A 13,518-nucleotide genomic window follows, 5' to 3' on the forward strand; every position below is an offset into this window, starting at 1 on the left:
GGGATGGGGGAGGGTTTGGTCCCTGTGTTTGCCTATGCCCCCTTTCCCCATCCACAGATTTAGGGGGCTATGAAGTGGGTTATCACTATCTCACCCAATTATAGACATGGGCCTCCAGCCCTTGCTCCTCTGAGACCTTCCCTGTAACAGATCCAAAGAAGGATTTGAGAACCAGGAGGCCCTTTGCATCAGGCCCCCCCTTCTTGGCTCATTGCCTGCCATTCTGCCCTGTGCCTCAGTGGGACACTCTATCTCCTGCCTCAGCGGGCCCTCTGCCTGAAATGCTTTCCCTTGGGGCTTGCAGGAATGCGTGACCTCATTCCAGCTCCCTCCCCAGAGCTCCCAACCCCCTCCCCCTTCCAGCATCCCTCAGAAGTGCTTAGGGATACATTACCATTCAGGTGCTACCTAGTTTGTGTGCTTTATCCCCCAATAGAATGTAAGCTCCCTGAGGCCTGAGATAATTTTGCTTTTGGCTTGCTTTCTCTGGTGCCTACCAGTATCTCATACATTGGAGGCACTTAAGGAATGCTTGCTTACTGGATGAAGGAATGAATGAATGAATGAATGTAGCAGTGAATGAATGAAAGCCACAGGCTGCCTCTCTCTCCTATGGGACTGTTTAGCCGTTACTCTCCAGAATCAAGAGTGTTTGAGTTCACTTGCCTTTTAATATTGGTGTCCTTTGGATTCCTGTAGTGCTTGTATCTTCACTGAGGTCTTTGTAATAAAACTAGAAGCATCCTTCCCAGAACCCCCTGACAGAGCAGACAAATGCCCCGATTGCTTGTGTTTGGTCAGTCTGGATTTTCTTGAATTGGGTTTGCTTTACAGTCCAGAAAAGAGCAGTGACTTCTCCAAGGCCACACGCTTGGCATCATAGGTGGTATGAGCTGGCTCACGAATTAGCATTATGCTGTGCTGGCTCCTTTGCTCTGCTTTACTTCCCACCCCAATCCAGATTTAAAAGATCGAGGGATGGAGGGAGAGGAGAAGAGAGGACTATCTGCCCAATTATCCTGGAAACGTTTGTTAAACTTCATTATTCCTTAGAGTCGGAGTCCTAGATTAGGTGGAAGTCAAGCCTTTGAATTAAGGAGACCTCAGCCACCTGTGACACTCACTACCTTGGACAGCCACTCAATGCAGTTCCCTTGTCTATAAAAGGAGGGGCTCCACTTGGTGTACGCTGAGGTCACTCCAATATATAACCCTGTGATCTCTTGGGCTCCCTGGTCCACAGTCTCCTCATCTGTATGAGGAAGGCTTAGATAAGATGGCCTTTGGAGTCCCTGGCCTGTGAGCTGGAGTTCCACTCCTGACCCATCTTACTGTGGTGACCCCACCCTGGGAATTTGCTGAGACTCTAAGTGGCTGAGCACTAGTTGACTTGCAGTGGTAGAGGGAGTGTCCACTCCTGGGAGTTCTCAGGACAGACGGAATCCCAGGCCCAGGCCCTTCCATGGCCAGGGCTCCAAGAGCCAGAGCAGCATTAAACACAGGCAAGGTCATCATGTGTGATGACTCAAAAGTGGTCTAAAGGGAAGGCAGGCTATCTTGACCCTGAGCATGATTTAAAACTCTAGTTGTCAGCACATGGGGCTCCAAGTCAAGAATTTCCACATGAAAGAATAAGTAAATGAGTGGGTGGGTGAACATGCATTTATTAAGTTCTTCCTGTGTGCATAGCCCTGTTACACACCGAGATAGCGGCACAAAGAGTGAGGCCGTCCCTCCTTTCAAGGTGCTTCCGAGTCTCACTGGAAGACAGCATAGCTGTAGGACCCACGGAAAGGTCCAGAAATCCATGGTGAGGTGAGGGCTCGGAAGGCTATGGCAGATACAACATTGTTGTCCTTGGGCAAGTTAATTATGTGTTACCTAATTTACAGGTTGTTAATGTGTAGAAACATGATATTTGTGTAAAGCCTTTGGAAGCTTTAAAAGTCTCCCTCCACACATTATGTTGGATACAGATTCATAGAATCAAATCTCATATTTCAAAGGCAGTTCAGAGACTACCTCCAGTCTAGCCTGTCCTGAGTCTCCTCTGCACTGTGCCCAACAAGTGGCCCCACTCTGTGTGCCTGTGATGTTCTGTAAGGTGGAGCCCACCCCCATCTCCCAAGGCAGCTCATCCATCTGCTGGGTCGCTGGGGTGGTGCCGTCCAGCCAAAGTTTGCCTCTTCAATCCTAATGCTGTCTCCTGCAGCCAAGAGTACATCTATTCCCTCCTTTGTATGTAAGCTCTCTGCCATTTGACTTTGAGCTCCTGGAGAGCAGAGACTAGTATTTGCCTTCCTTGGTATCCTGGGGTCTACTGCAGTGCCTTGAACATAGTAGGTGGTTAATGAATGCTTATTGGTTGACTTCTGTGTCACAATCTATCAAATTCTTGAAGATCAGTCAGTATTTGCTGAGTGCCTACTATGATCTAGGCACTGTGTGAGGTCCTAGGGATGCAAATGAAAGACTAGAATGGTTCCCTGCTTGCAAAGACTTTGCCTATTTCTCTTCATCCTGATAAATATTCTAGTTGCTTCAGTCCTACCTTCCATTATCTCAAAGCCTTTCCCCATCATGGCTGTCTTCCTCTGGACATTCTATAGCTCCTCAACGTCCCTCCGAAGCTGGATTTCCCAGAACCAAACAGCAGCACTATACATGTGGTTGGACTGTGTATGAAAGAGGCTGTATAGGAAGCCCTCCTTATTTCAAAGCTGTGCTTCTCTTGCAGTCTGCAAAAGAAAACAAAGAAAAATCCCCACTATCTTTTTTCCCAAACATTATGTTTCCCATGTGTCCCCATCTTGTACTCAGGAAGGTGACTTTTTTTTAATGAACTTGAGTATAAGGCTTTAAATGATTAATTACACTGTCTTGATGTCAACTCAATGCTCTAGGCTTTTGAAACCTTTTTTTTAATCATGCCTCTGTCATCCACAGTGTTATGGCTCCTGCCCTCCTTTGTGTCAGACAGAGAGGTGGAAGGCAGGATGTGCCTATCATCCTAGTTCTGTCAGTGTCCAAATAGTCCAAATTGTTTGCTTTTTCAATAACTGGCCTTGATATAACAAGTTAAAGATGGGTAGAACATCTGCACAGGAAGTGCTTGTTCACTGAATATGGCTCTCCTTTGATCCTTACAACATCCCCGGGGGGTGGACGACTCTTAGTGTCCCCACTGCGTAGAGGAGGAAACTCAATCTGGGAAAGGTTAGGTGATGTGTCCAGGCCATGCAGGCATGTGGTCCCAAAGCATGGCTCAATCCTAGGTCTTGCTGGCCTGGAGTCACCTGAAGTTTTGCCACATTCTTGGTATTTATTATCTGAATTTTTCCTCCAACAACTCTGTGGGATCAGCACCCCAGGCATGTTCCTGAGGACAAATCCAGGGCTGAAGCCCAAAGTTTAGAATTACCCAGGGCCACTCAGCTAGAGAGTTTCTAATGGAAGGATTTAAACCCAGGTTTTCCTCAACTCCCAAGTCCAGCTCTGTGTCTCATGCCATTTGTCAGTTGAGCATGGGCAGTCTTTGAAGAAGGCACCAGTTGTTTTCAGGACCTGTTAAGAAATCTGGGAAGGAAAATCATTACAAAACCAACTAGAATGCAGCCTATTTAGAGCTTTAGAAACCCAAACCAACACCTTAAAGGATACCCTGAAGCAGGATCATAGGAACCAGACTGAAGCACAGTCTCTGTGCCCACTCTGTGTGCCCAGTTCCCTTAAGCAGATGGACAATAGCGGGTCTATGTGTGGAGTCTATGAAATTGGGAGGTAGCTGAGCTGTCCACAGTCCTGATTCGAGGCTTTGAGTGCAAGGACACTGATAGACCCTTCCTCTCTGGCAGTGAGACCTTGTTCAAGTCTCTTCATTCTCTTGACCTGAGGTCCCCCCTCTCTGTAAAATGGGGAGTTTCCCCACCCTGTCTCTAATCTCCCTTATTCCAGCTCTAAGAGTCCGTGCTCCTTGTGAAAAGGTAATGCAGAGTCATTATTTTCCTGAGGGCCATATCCTTTTGCTTTCCGAGGAACCCAATGCACTTATCACGTAGCATTATATCCATTCAAAAGAATCTCTGTGAGGTAGAGGGGGAGAAAATGTTGTTCGTTCCACTTTAGAGCCCCAGGTTGAGGGTAAGTGATATGAGCCTAATGGGCTCTCCTGTTCTGTTATCGGTTATGAGATGATGACTTTCCTGATGTCTAGACATCCTGCTCCCACTGGGAATGCATAAGCTAGGACATAGGGAGAGGGACATGATTTCAGGATCAGAGAGGGGGAGCTAGAAGTGACATGGAGGCCATTTAGTAAGAGGCAGAAGGGACCTTAGTGTCATCGCAGCCCACCTAAGAAAGCTGAGGCCTCCAAGTCATGTGGGGGCAGCTCCATGGCCAGCCTTTTCCCACTGAGCCACCCTGCTTTCCAGTTAGCTCATAGAATGATAAGATCTGAGCTTGAGAGCCGGGAGGGACCTTCAGGATAAATGAGGCTGCCCCATCATCTTTGAGGTGAGGCTTCTGAGGCTCAGAGACTTGGCCTCTGCCACATGGAGAGTCAGCCGGCACCACGGTCATCACTTAGCCAAATCCAGTTCTGAGTTCACCATGCTGTGCCATGTTGCCTCTCAGAGAAAGTGTGGGTCTCACAGACTACTTTTCAGGGTAAAGCTATGATTTTAATCCTTTTTGGATTGTTATTTCATTGTTTCCCCCATTCCTTGTTTCCTACTAGATGTGATGCAGTTTCCCTACAGGTAGGCATCATCCGGTAGGTTGAGGATGAGGATGAAGGAAGGCTTCTTGGAGAGAGCACCAGGCCCCAGGCATGCCCCGAGCTCCTGGCCTTCTGGCCATCCCTGCACACAGCGTCTTGGGTTGGTGCGTGAGCCTCAGGTCTAGGCTTAGAGCATAGTTACCGGGCTGTCAGGGGGTTCTATTTACACAACTCAGTACGAGCGAGTGTTGTCAAGGCCACCGGAGCAGTCACCTTCTTGGCACAGAATCATTGCCCATCCCTTCCTTTGTGCCCGAGAGCTCCAGCTCCTTCCTGCACTTATCCATTGTGTTACTTTCCAAGGGACGCATGCAACACAGGAGCACAGAACAGAAAAAAGCAGCGGGTAAGTGGACATCCTCCAGGTAACCGGACTCCTTGGGTCTCTGTGACCGTCAGGTCCAGGCCCACGGGGGCCTTGCTCTATTGTTCACGCCCAGCTCCATGGTGATGGGATGAGAGCCACCTAAGGAACACCACGGCCCAAGCTGAGGTGCTCCCAAGCCTCTGTGTTACCATGGAGATGGTCTCAGAGAGGAGGAAGCTGATTCCCTGAGGCCTCAGCTCTCACAGCTCCCGCTGCCCTGCCTCTGGGATTGTGTACAAGCTTTACATTGCTTTGAAATTCTGCTTCTGGGAAACATGATATGTAGGCAGTGGTAGATGTGCGGTGTTTTCCCACTCCAAAAAAATATGCTTTAAGACGCACATTTTAGTTGGAATCTCTGACTCAGCAGTGGGGTGCGTGATGGTTAGGGAGCTGGACTTGTCATGGCTTATGAGAGCTTGCATCCTGCCTTAGACATTGACTAATTGTGTGGCCTTTGGGGGAGTCACTTAGCATCTTCCAACCCTAGTTCCTTATCAGTAAAGTGAAAGGCTTGGAATGACTGGTCCCTCAGGTCCCATTCACATCAACACCTGGGTGCCTATAAGCCAGTGTTATTTTTTAGAATTCTCTGTTCTTTTGTAAGGTTATTTTGATGAGTAAGAAGTTATTAACTTATATGTTTCTGGTACTGAGATTTGAAAATTCATTTTAATACACATTTTATTTTTCTAATTAACAAAAACTTAATTTCCTTTTCTTATCTCTAGACACTGCCATTTAGAAAATAAACAGAAAGAAAAACACATACCTTGTCACATTTATACATAGTCAAGCAAAACAAATTTCTCACTGGCCATGTCTTCTTCTTGCTTCAGTTTAAATCTGCTAATAAATTTTTTTTAAAGTTTTTTTTTAAGTTGCCTTCCTAATATGTCATAAGGGAAAGTGGCTAAACAAAGAAGCAAGTGTTGGGGGGCCCTCATGTTGGGTCTCAGTGTCACAGTGGACTTTCTGTTCCTCTCCAAGGTGCATCATTTCAATGGGACTTGATAAAAAGCCATTTCCCCCTCCAAAAAGAGAGAAAGGGATGATGGAAGTCAATGAGGGCCCTGTCAAAGAGGAAGAGTTAACGAAACCGAGTGAAAATTTAAGTGCAGTGGAGAACGTGGGGCCGACGCCAGCAGCCTGTCCAACTCCAGAAGATGAGAAGAATGTTGAAGACTGTGTTGAGGAAGGGGTGGGAAGAGATGAGGAGACGGGACCAGATCCTGCTGAAAATAACCAGGAAGCCTCATTTAAAGATGGTAAGGTGCCATGGGGCCCCTCATATTTTTGCAAGTCCAAACTTCTCTATCTTTGACACTTACAGGGGGCGTTAGCCCTTTGTGGGGGTAGGGAGGCCAGGTGGAGCAGAGGACAGAATGCATTCCAGGACAGCAGACCCACCCTGTGAAGGCCCGTGCAGAGTTGGGAGGCAGGAAGCGTCTTTTGTGAAGACCAGCAGGAAGGCCTGTTTGGGGGCCTGTGTATAATGAGGCTGAAAGAGGAGAGATTAGGGCAAGTGGTGAAGAAGTCACTGAGGTAGCATCTGCCTATCTCTCTCTCTCCCTTCTCTCTCACCCCCTCTCTTCTCTTTCTCTGTCTCTGTCTCTCCCCCTCCCTCTGTTCCTCCCTCTCTCTCCCCCTGCCCCTTGAAAGGCAGTTGGGTAAGTGACTTGCCCAGGGTAACATGGGTAGTAAGTATCAAGTGTCTAAAGCTGGATTTGAACTCAGGTCCTCCCAAATCCAGGGTCAGTGCTCTATCCACAGCATAATTTAGCTGCCCTGGATCTCTTTCTGTCAACTCTGATATTTTTCTCCTGATGCTGCTTTACAGGGTTGTCTGAATTAGTGTGGCTTTCCTAATGTGTTGAGATTTACTGCCTTTTTTTGGTTTTGATAATTAAGTTCTTTGCATTGCAGGAAATGTGTAGCTCCCAACTCATCCAGTGGGGTCAGTCCCCACCCTTGTAAAAGGCCCAGAGTGACACTCCCCTAATATCCAAACCAAGGCTGGCACTTCCTTCTCTCATTTTCATTTTTATGGATAATTGTTTATTTGCTTAATTGGTTCCACACGAGAGCCCTTTGCTTTCTTTCCTTGGCATGTTGTCATTTCAACATTTAAAAAATGTGGGTGGAAAGAAGCAGGCGGACAATTAAATCTGAAAGGTGAAAAATTACGGCCACCAGAGACAGCTTGAGTTTATCTGATGTGACAATTTCCTTTCCTGCCATGGATTTGTTGCCTCTCTGAGGAGAATGTAGCAAATTAGTGGCCGTAATAGGAATATTTTACTTTCTGAGAAGGTCCAGCTTTGAAATAGAATTATTTCATTTGTTAGAGGGCTGGGTAATGGGTACGATTTTCATTCCGAATGAGATATGCTTCCTAATTCCTTTTTTTCTTTTTGGTGTCCACTTATTTCCCAAAGAATAGATAATATTGGCCACATTCCTCCCTAGTGCCTTTAGACCTGATTAATTGAATTTTTCCACTTCTCTATTCATTAATTTGATATCCAAATATTTTGCTCATCTTTCATAAAAAGTACTCTGTTGCTCAGCTTCCAAATTAACTCTTATTATTATGAGTCTGTTCATTTCGTTTTTAATTTCTCTCTCATTTATTTTTTCCCTATCATTGCCTTCCTTTGTCCACTTTATTCATTGTAATGGCCTGTGTCCATTTCAAAATGACCCTCCGTCTGCTTTCGGTCTTGGCGTTGGGCTTTCTTGTTTCACTGCTGGCGGCTGTGTATTAGCTTGCGATCACCCATCATTTGTTGTTAGCGCCACACAGTTTCTCCTGTGTCCACTAATTGTGTGAAAAAGAAGGGGATAAAGGCAAAGAGAAGCAGGGACTAATGAAGTCAAAACCCTCATTAAATTGAAATAGGGTCAGTGCGAGGGATTCTATTTCCAGCCTCTAAGCGAAGGCTTTCTTTCCTCAGACTATGATGAAGATTTTGAAGTTGATGACGAGAAATCAAATGAGAAAGTTAATGAAGACGGACAGACCGATGATCAAATGAATGGAAGGTCAAAGTCACCCTCAGATGATGAAAAAGATAATTTAGACCATGAAAAGGAGAGTGAAACTTCATTCCAGGAAATACGAGAAACCTCCAATTATATGAAATACGAGATTGATGGGTGCTCGGATGATGACCCGGAGGACGCCAAACAAGGTTAGCTTCTTTTAAATGCGGGATGTAACGGCTTAATTCTTAACATAGAGATGGAATTTTCCCATTTTTCATACTTTTGACCAAAAGTAAAATGGGCTCTTTACAGGTTCCTAGCAGCCACTTTATGTAAATTGGACCCATGATAACTCATGTCCATTGATGGATTAGGTAGACGACGTGTGGCTAGTTTCTGGGCGGAGCCTTACCTAGAAACTGAGGGGATGAATTCAGTGAGGAGGAACAATCCCTCTGTGACTTCTATCTTCTATGTCGGGTGCTTCTACACTGAAGAAGTTTATCACAGGAGGATGATGGCATGAGTGAACACGACCAGTGATTTACAGGCAGCCCAGCACAGCTGGGAGACCTTAGCATCATGAGCTGTGGGCTCCAGCCCCAGCGTGGTGCCAATTCAGGAAAATCACAGTCTCAGTTCACTCATCTGTTTAATGGAACTCATGTTTGTCCAGCTTATACCTCTCCCTCCCCAGAATTGTGGGAGCAATCATAGCATAAACAATAAAAGTTGGACAAATGTAAATCTTAGGCTTAGCAAGGTCTTTGCACGTCTTCCCCGTGGAACTCAGAATTGTGTTTCTAGACTCGTCACCTGAAGCCCCTCCACACATGCGGTGCATGTTCCACACCATCCAACCAGCTGGTCTTCCTGAGATTCCTCATGGGGAGACTTAGATGTTATCTAGTTGCTGGTGTCCCAATATTAGGGCCCCTAATAGAAAACCCTTGTGACCTGGTGACCCGGCCTCTGGGTACTGGCAAGTTCAGGGGGCTCACTGTGTTCTGAGGACCTCTTAGATAGCTGTGATGGTTGCCAAGCCTCCTTCCACCTTACCATACCCCGCATTGCTCGGTCCACGTTCTTGTACACTGTGGAGCAAGGCAGAAGGAATGTTCTAGAACATTATGGAGCCTCAGCATTGGAGGGACCCCATCCCAACTGGGCCAACCCATAGCTTTGTAAAGCCCTCCTCTACGACATGTCTGACAACCCATCAGACCCTTTTTCTCAATGACCTTTGGTGAGGGACAATCCATGACCTTCCCATGCAGCCGCCTCTACTCCTAGCAAGTAATTCCCCTCTGAAATCAAATTCAAGGTTCTTTGCTGCTTGTATCCATCACACAAAACAGAACCCTTGTCTTCCTCAAAGTCCATCAGAGACTGATCGCGGCTCTCATTCTCTCCCCTATTGCTTTGATCACTGCTGTATGACATGGTCTTGATACCCTTTATCAAACCCTCCTCTGTGTGCTCTCCAGCTCATTTGTCTGTTTCCTAAAAACTAAACAGCAAAAAACACTTTCTACTGAAAATGAAGGGAGCAGGGTTGGAGATGGATGGAGAGGACAATATTGCCTGCATATAGCCACTAAACAAGGAAGCCACAGACAGTAGCAAATGCAGGAATAATGGGAGGAAACTTTCAGAAATCCATAGGAGACAAAATCCAAGAAAGGAACCAGCCACAAATGCATGACCCTAAATAATGCACATTCTCTCTGCCTTTCTCTCTGTGTCTGTCTCTCTCTCCCTCTCTTTCTTTCTGTCTCTCTCTTTGTCTCTCTCCCCCGTCCCATCTCTGGTTCTCTATCTCTCTGTCTCCCCTATCTCCTCTTATCCCTGTTTCTGCATGTCTCTCTTTGTTTCTCTCTGTCTCTCCAAGGAATCATGGTAAAGAGATTTTGAGCGAAGAACATATACACAGAGATAGAAATGATGTTGGCATCCAAGAACACTAGTTACCACCTGGCCAGGAAGAGGGAATAGATAAGTGATGCAGGCAAGATATCCCAAACTTGGCCTGGATGCATAATGTGGTAGTGATAATGGACAGAAATTACCCAGGCTTCGGCTGGAGAACACGTTTCTCTTGAGAAGAGAAGCTGAAAAATTCCTGACTTGTTTTTATGATAATTTCATTCTTCAAAGGGTGGAGGAACAAATGAGAGAAATTTCTTTTCTGCACTTCATTTTCCCTGACAAGGAGGGCCTGGTTTCTGGGATGGGAGACATTAGCACTGAGGGTGGAGAGTGATTCCTCTCTTTGGAAGTTTGTGACAAAGAAAACATAAAGCCAAGGGTGGGCCAGCATGCACTCTAGATTTTAGTACAAGAGACATTCTGGGGTTCAGAAAAGCTCTAGGTGGCATTCCACAGCCTAAAATTCTATAAGGAAATCCAACCCAGGAGGGATGGGAAGCTCTTTTTAATGGAAATGTAAAGACACAAAGCCAATTCTGGCGGGGAGTGGTCTAAAAGGAGTGCTGTGGGTGTCTAGGGAACATATCAGCATAGATTTCACAAGGCAGACTGACAATGGCAAGAAGGGGAGACTAAAGTGCGTCCAGAGCGCCACAGCTCAGAAAGCAAACAAACCGTCTTGAGACTGTTTACACAAAGATAACTTTCTCTATATTGGGGGACAGATCTATCACCAAAGGGCGAGTGCTGCTGCTTTGAGGCACATGGGTGTGGAGAAGGCAGAGCTTCCCCATGCTTTGCCTCTGTTTTCCCCACTAAGGAGGCTTATCATACCAGAAAGGAGAGATTAGGATTGTCTTGGAGGGAGTGGATCCCCAACATTTGTAAGGGGCTGACCAGAGATCTAGAATGGAGATGTGTTCTGGAGTAGAGAGAGTGGGCAGATGTGACGGCTTGCACTATCACTTGGTCCATATGCAGGGCCCCATTGCTGGAAGGCTGTAGAGAATGGGCTGTGGGGGGCGAGAGTGGGGCCCCGATCTGGAGAAGGACCAGTGATCAGGCAGGTGCTGTAGCCACATGGCATCACTGGGACAATCGGGAAGAAGAAGATGGGCCTTTTGTACTTCCTCAAGGAGCTGATTTCTAGTAAATTGCAGAACAGTTTTCCAAGAACAGGGCAGTCTGTTGTCTTTGTCCCATTTGTTTCTGATCCCAGTTTTATCTAATCTGTATCATCTTTTCAAGCTTTGTAGACTAGTGGAACACTTTGGCGCATGCTCATCCAGCTGCAAAATATGGTTTAGACAACAGGACATCATCTGCTACTTTTTTCCCCTCTTCAGACTATTTAAGTCATTTTTGGGACATTTAGGCCAAACTCTTGAGTTTGGAAGAGGCCCAGTGTTCTCACAGATGGGTAAACCGAGAGGACCTCCCTGCACTCGCTAGGAGCCCATTTCCATTTGGGTATCACATGGTGTCTCCTCCACGGCGCAGCACTCCCTTTCTGTCGGTGATTATTCCTTTGCCTGTCTTAGGGTTCATTTGATACCAGTCACCAAAGGGTGGTTAAACTAAAATATCTCTGTCTTACATAGGACCAAAGGACCATGATTTATAGAGCTGGACAGGACTTGAGAGTTCATTTAGTCCATCCAGAGTCAGGAAGGCCTGAGTTCCAGTCCAGCCTCAGATGTGCACTAGCTGTGTGCCCCTGGGTACGACACTTCATCTCTGTCTGCCTCAGCTCCATCATTGGTGAATGGGGATAATGATGGCATCTGTGCTGCAGGATTGTCTTGAGGACAAAATGAGGTGATATTTATAGAGGAGATGCACTCACCTTACAATGCTATAGAAATGCAGTTCTTCTTAATAATGAATGCAAGCGACCCTGTTAGAGGAGAGAGAAGGCAATGCTTTTCCCCAGGCTTCTCTAAAACCTTTTTTTTATAGTCAGCAAATACTAACTGCTGCCAGATTTAAAAAAAAAATCCTTTACATACCTTAGAGTGAACACTGTGACTGTAAACACGTGTGTGGGCGTTTTGGAAATCCTGCCTGTTCCCTCCTTGTGCCCTCATCATCATATGGAGGGGGGTTCTTGTAAAGATTTAGGTGAGATAAAAGCTTAGGTGTGTGTGTGTCAATAACAAGGGATGTGGTCATTTTTTTCCGTAGGTAGTTGTTAGTCAGTCATTCTAAGGGTTTGGTATCCTCCTCTTCTCTTAAATATCAAAAATTTCCCCTCCCTCCCCAGCATGAACTTGGCATGTATTTGCTTTATCTGGTGTATATGTTTTTCCCATCTTTGTTTGCTTTATTACTATTTCTACTCCCTCTTAAAGAACACTGGGGACAGAACCCAAATGCTGACTCTGCTGTCCCTGATGGAGAAAGCAGATTGTTATAGATGTTTTGACCAACATTTTCCATCTATGGATCTTTTTACCTCATCAAAGCCAAATTCTTCAAGAGAGCGATGCCTGATACACAAGTATATTCTAGTGGGTTTTAGAATTTTGTTCACATGCCTCATCGAAATGAAGTCGCTGTGCTGCCCATTTACATAATTAGTAAAATCTGATCAAAGTGACCTGGTGAAGGTTTCAGTTTGGGTTGGATTGACCAAATCACTCACTGACCATTACAGATGTAAGCACAACACACAACATGTAATGATCGAATCCCTAATCGAATCTAATCGCATTTTCCCCATAGGTTTGATTTCTGTCTCTTTCTAGATGACTGCCAGATTTCTACATCTGGTCTTTGCCTCTCTCCTTAGCCTGCAGCACCACATGCCTATAGTTTCCACTGAAAGTCGTGCAGACTTTTCAAAATCTAGATGACCAACAGAAGATCCTTACCATCAGGTCTTCAGATTCTTCAAACTTCCCTTTTTACTGTTGCCCAGGTTTCTAAGCTCACTGTCAACCTTGGCTCTTCCCCGTCCCTCCCATCCTCCTCCCTTCCATAGCCTAGGAGCCATCATTCTATATACCCATCCCTTGTCATCTCCTCTCACTCTTATGGTTGATCTTGCAACTTTAGACTGTCATCCCCTCTTAGGAAGTCTGTTGCTTCTAACTGGTTTTTCTGTTTCAAGTCTTTCCCCTTTCCAACCCATCCTTCACTTTTTCCCAGGTGATATTTCTAAAGCAGGTCTAATTATGTCTTCTCCCTCATCCCCCAGGGATCTCATGGCCTCCAGGACCGAATGCCCCTTGTCTTTGGTACTCAAAGCCCTTCAGGGTCTGGCTCCAGTCTACCTTTCTAGGCTTACTACTTCTCCCGTTCTCTAGATATTCTAGGTTGTAGCACAATTGGCCACTGTATAGACTCAGCTCAGATAGCCCATGCACCAGAAATCCTGGTCCCCTAAGCTGTCAATGTCTTCTTCTCTGAGGTTACCTTCCATCACTCTGTGCTTATTCTGTTATCTACTTAC

General features: G+C 45.9%; 1 protein-coding gene across 1 annotated transcript in view; it reads left to right on the forward strand.

The window, feature by feature from the left end:
- The window catches only part of LOC138164734 (glutamate-rich protein 3-like), a 130,199-nt gene that overhangs the window by 69,015 nt on the left and 47,666 nt on the right, over positions 1-13,518 (forward strand). The window contains exons 10-11 of the mRNA XM_069092705.1: positions 6,138-6,415; positions 8,105-8,341. Coding sequence (XP_068948806.1) covers positions 6,138-6,415; positions 8,105-8,341 — 515 coding nt within the window. The remainder of the gene's footprint in view (positions 1-6,137; positions 6,416-8,104; positions 8,342-13,518) is intronic.

Source organism: Petaurus breviceps, unplaced genomic scaffold (assembly GCF_028583685.1).
Source record: "Petaurus breviceps papuanus isolate PSGF00001 unplaced genomic scaffold, PetGlider_PUasm1.0 207, whole genome shotgun sequence".
Lineage (NCBI taxonomy): Eukaryota > Metazoa > Chordata > Mammalia > Diprotodontia > Petauridae > Petaurus > Petaurus breviceps.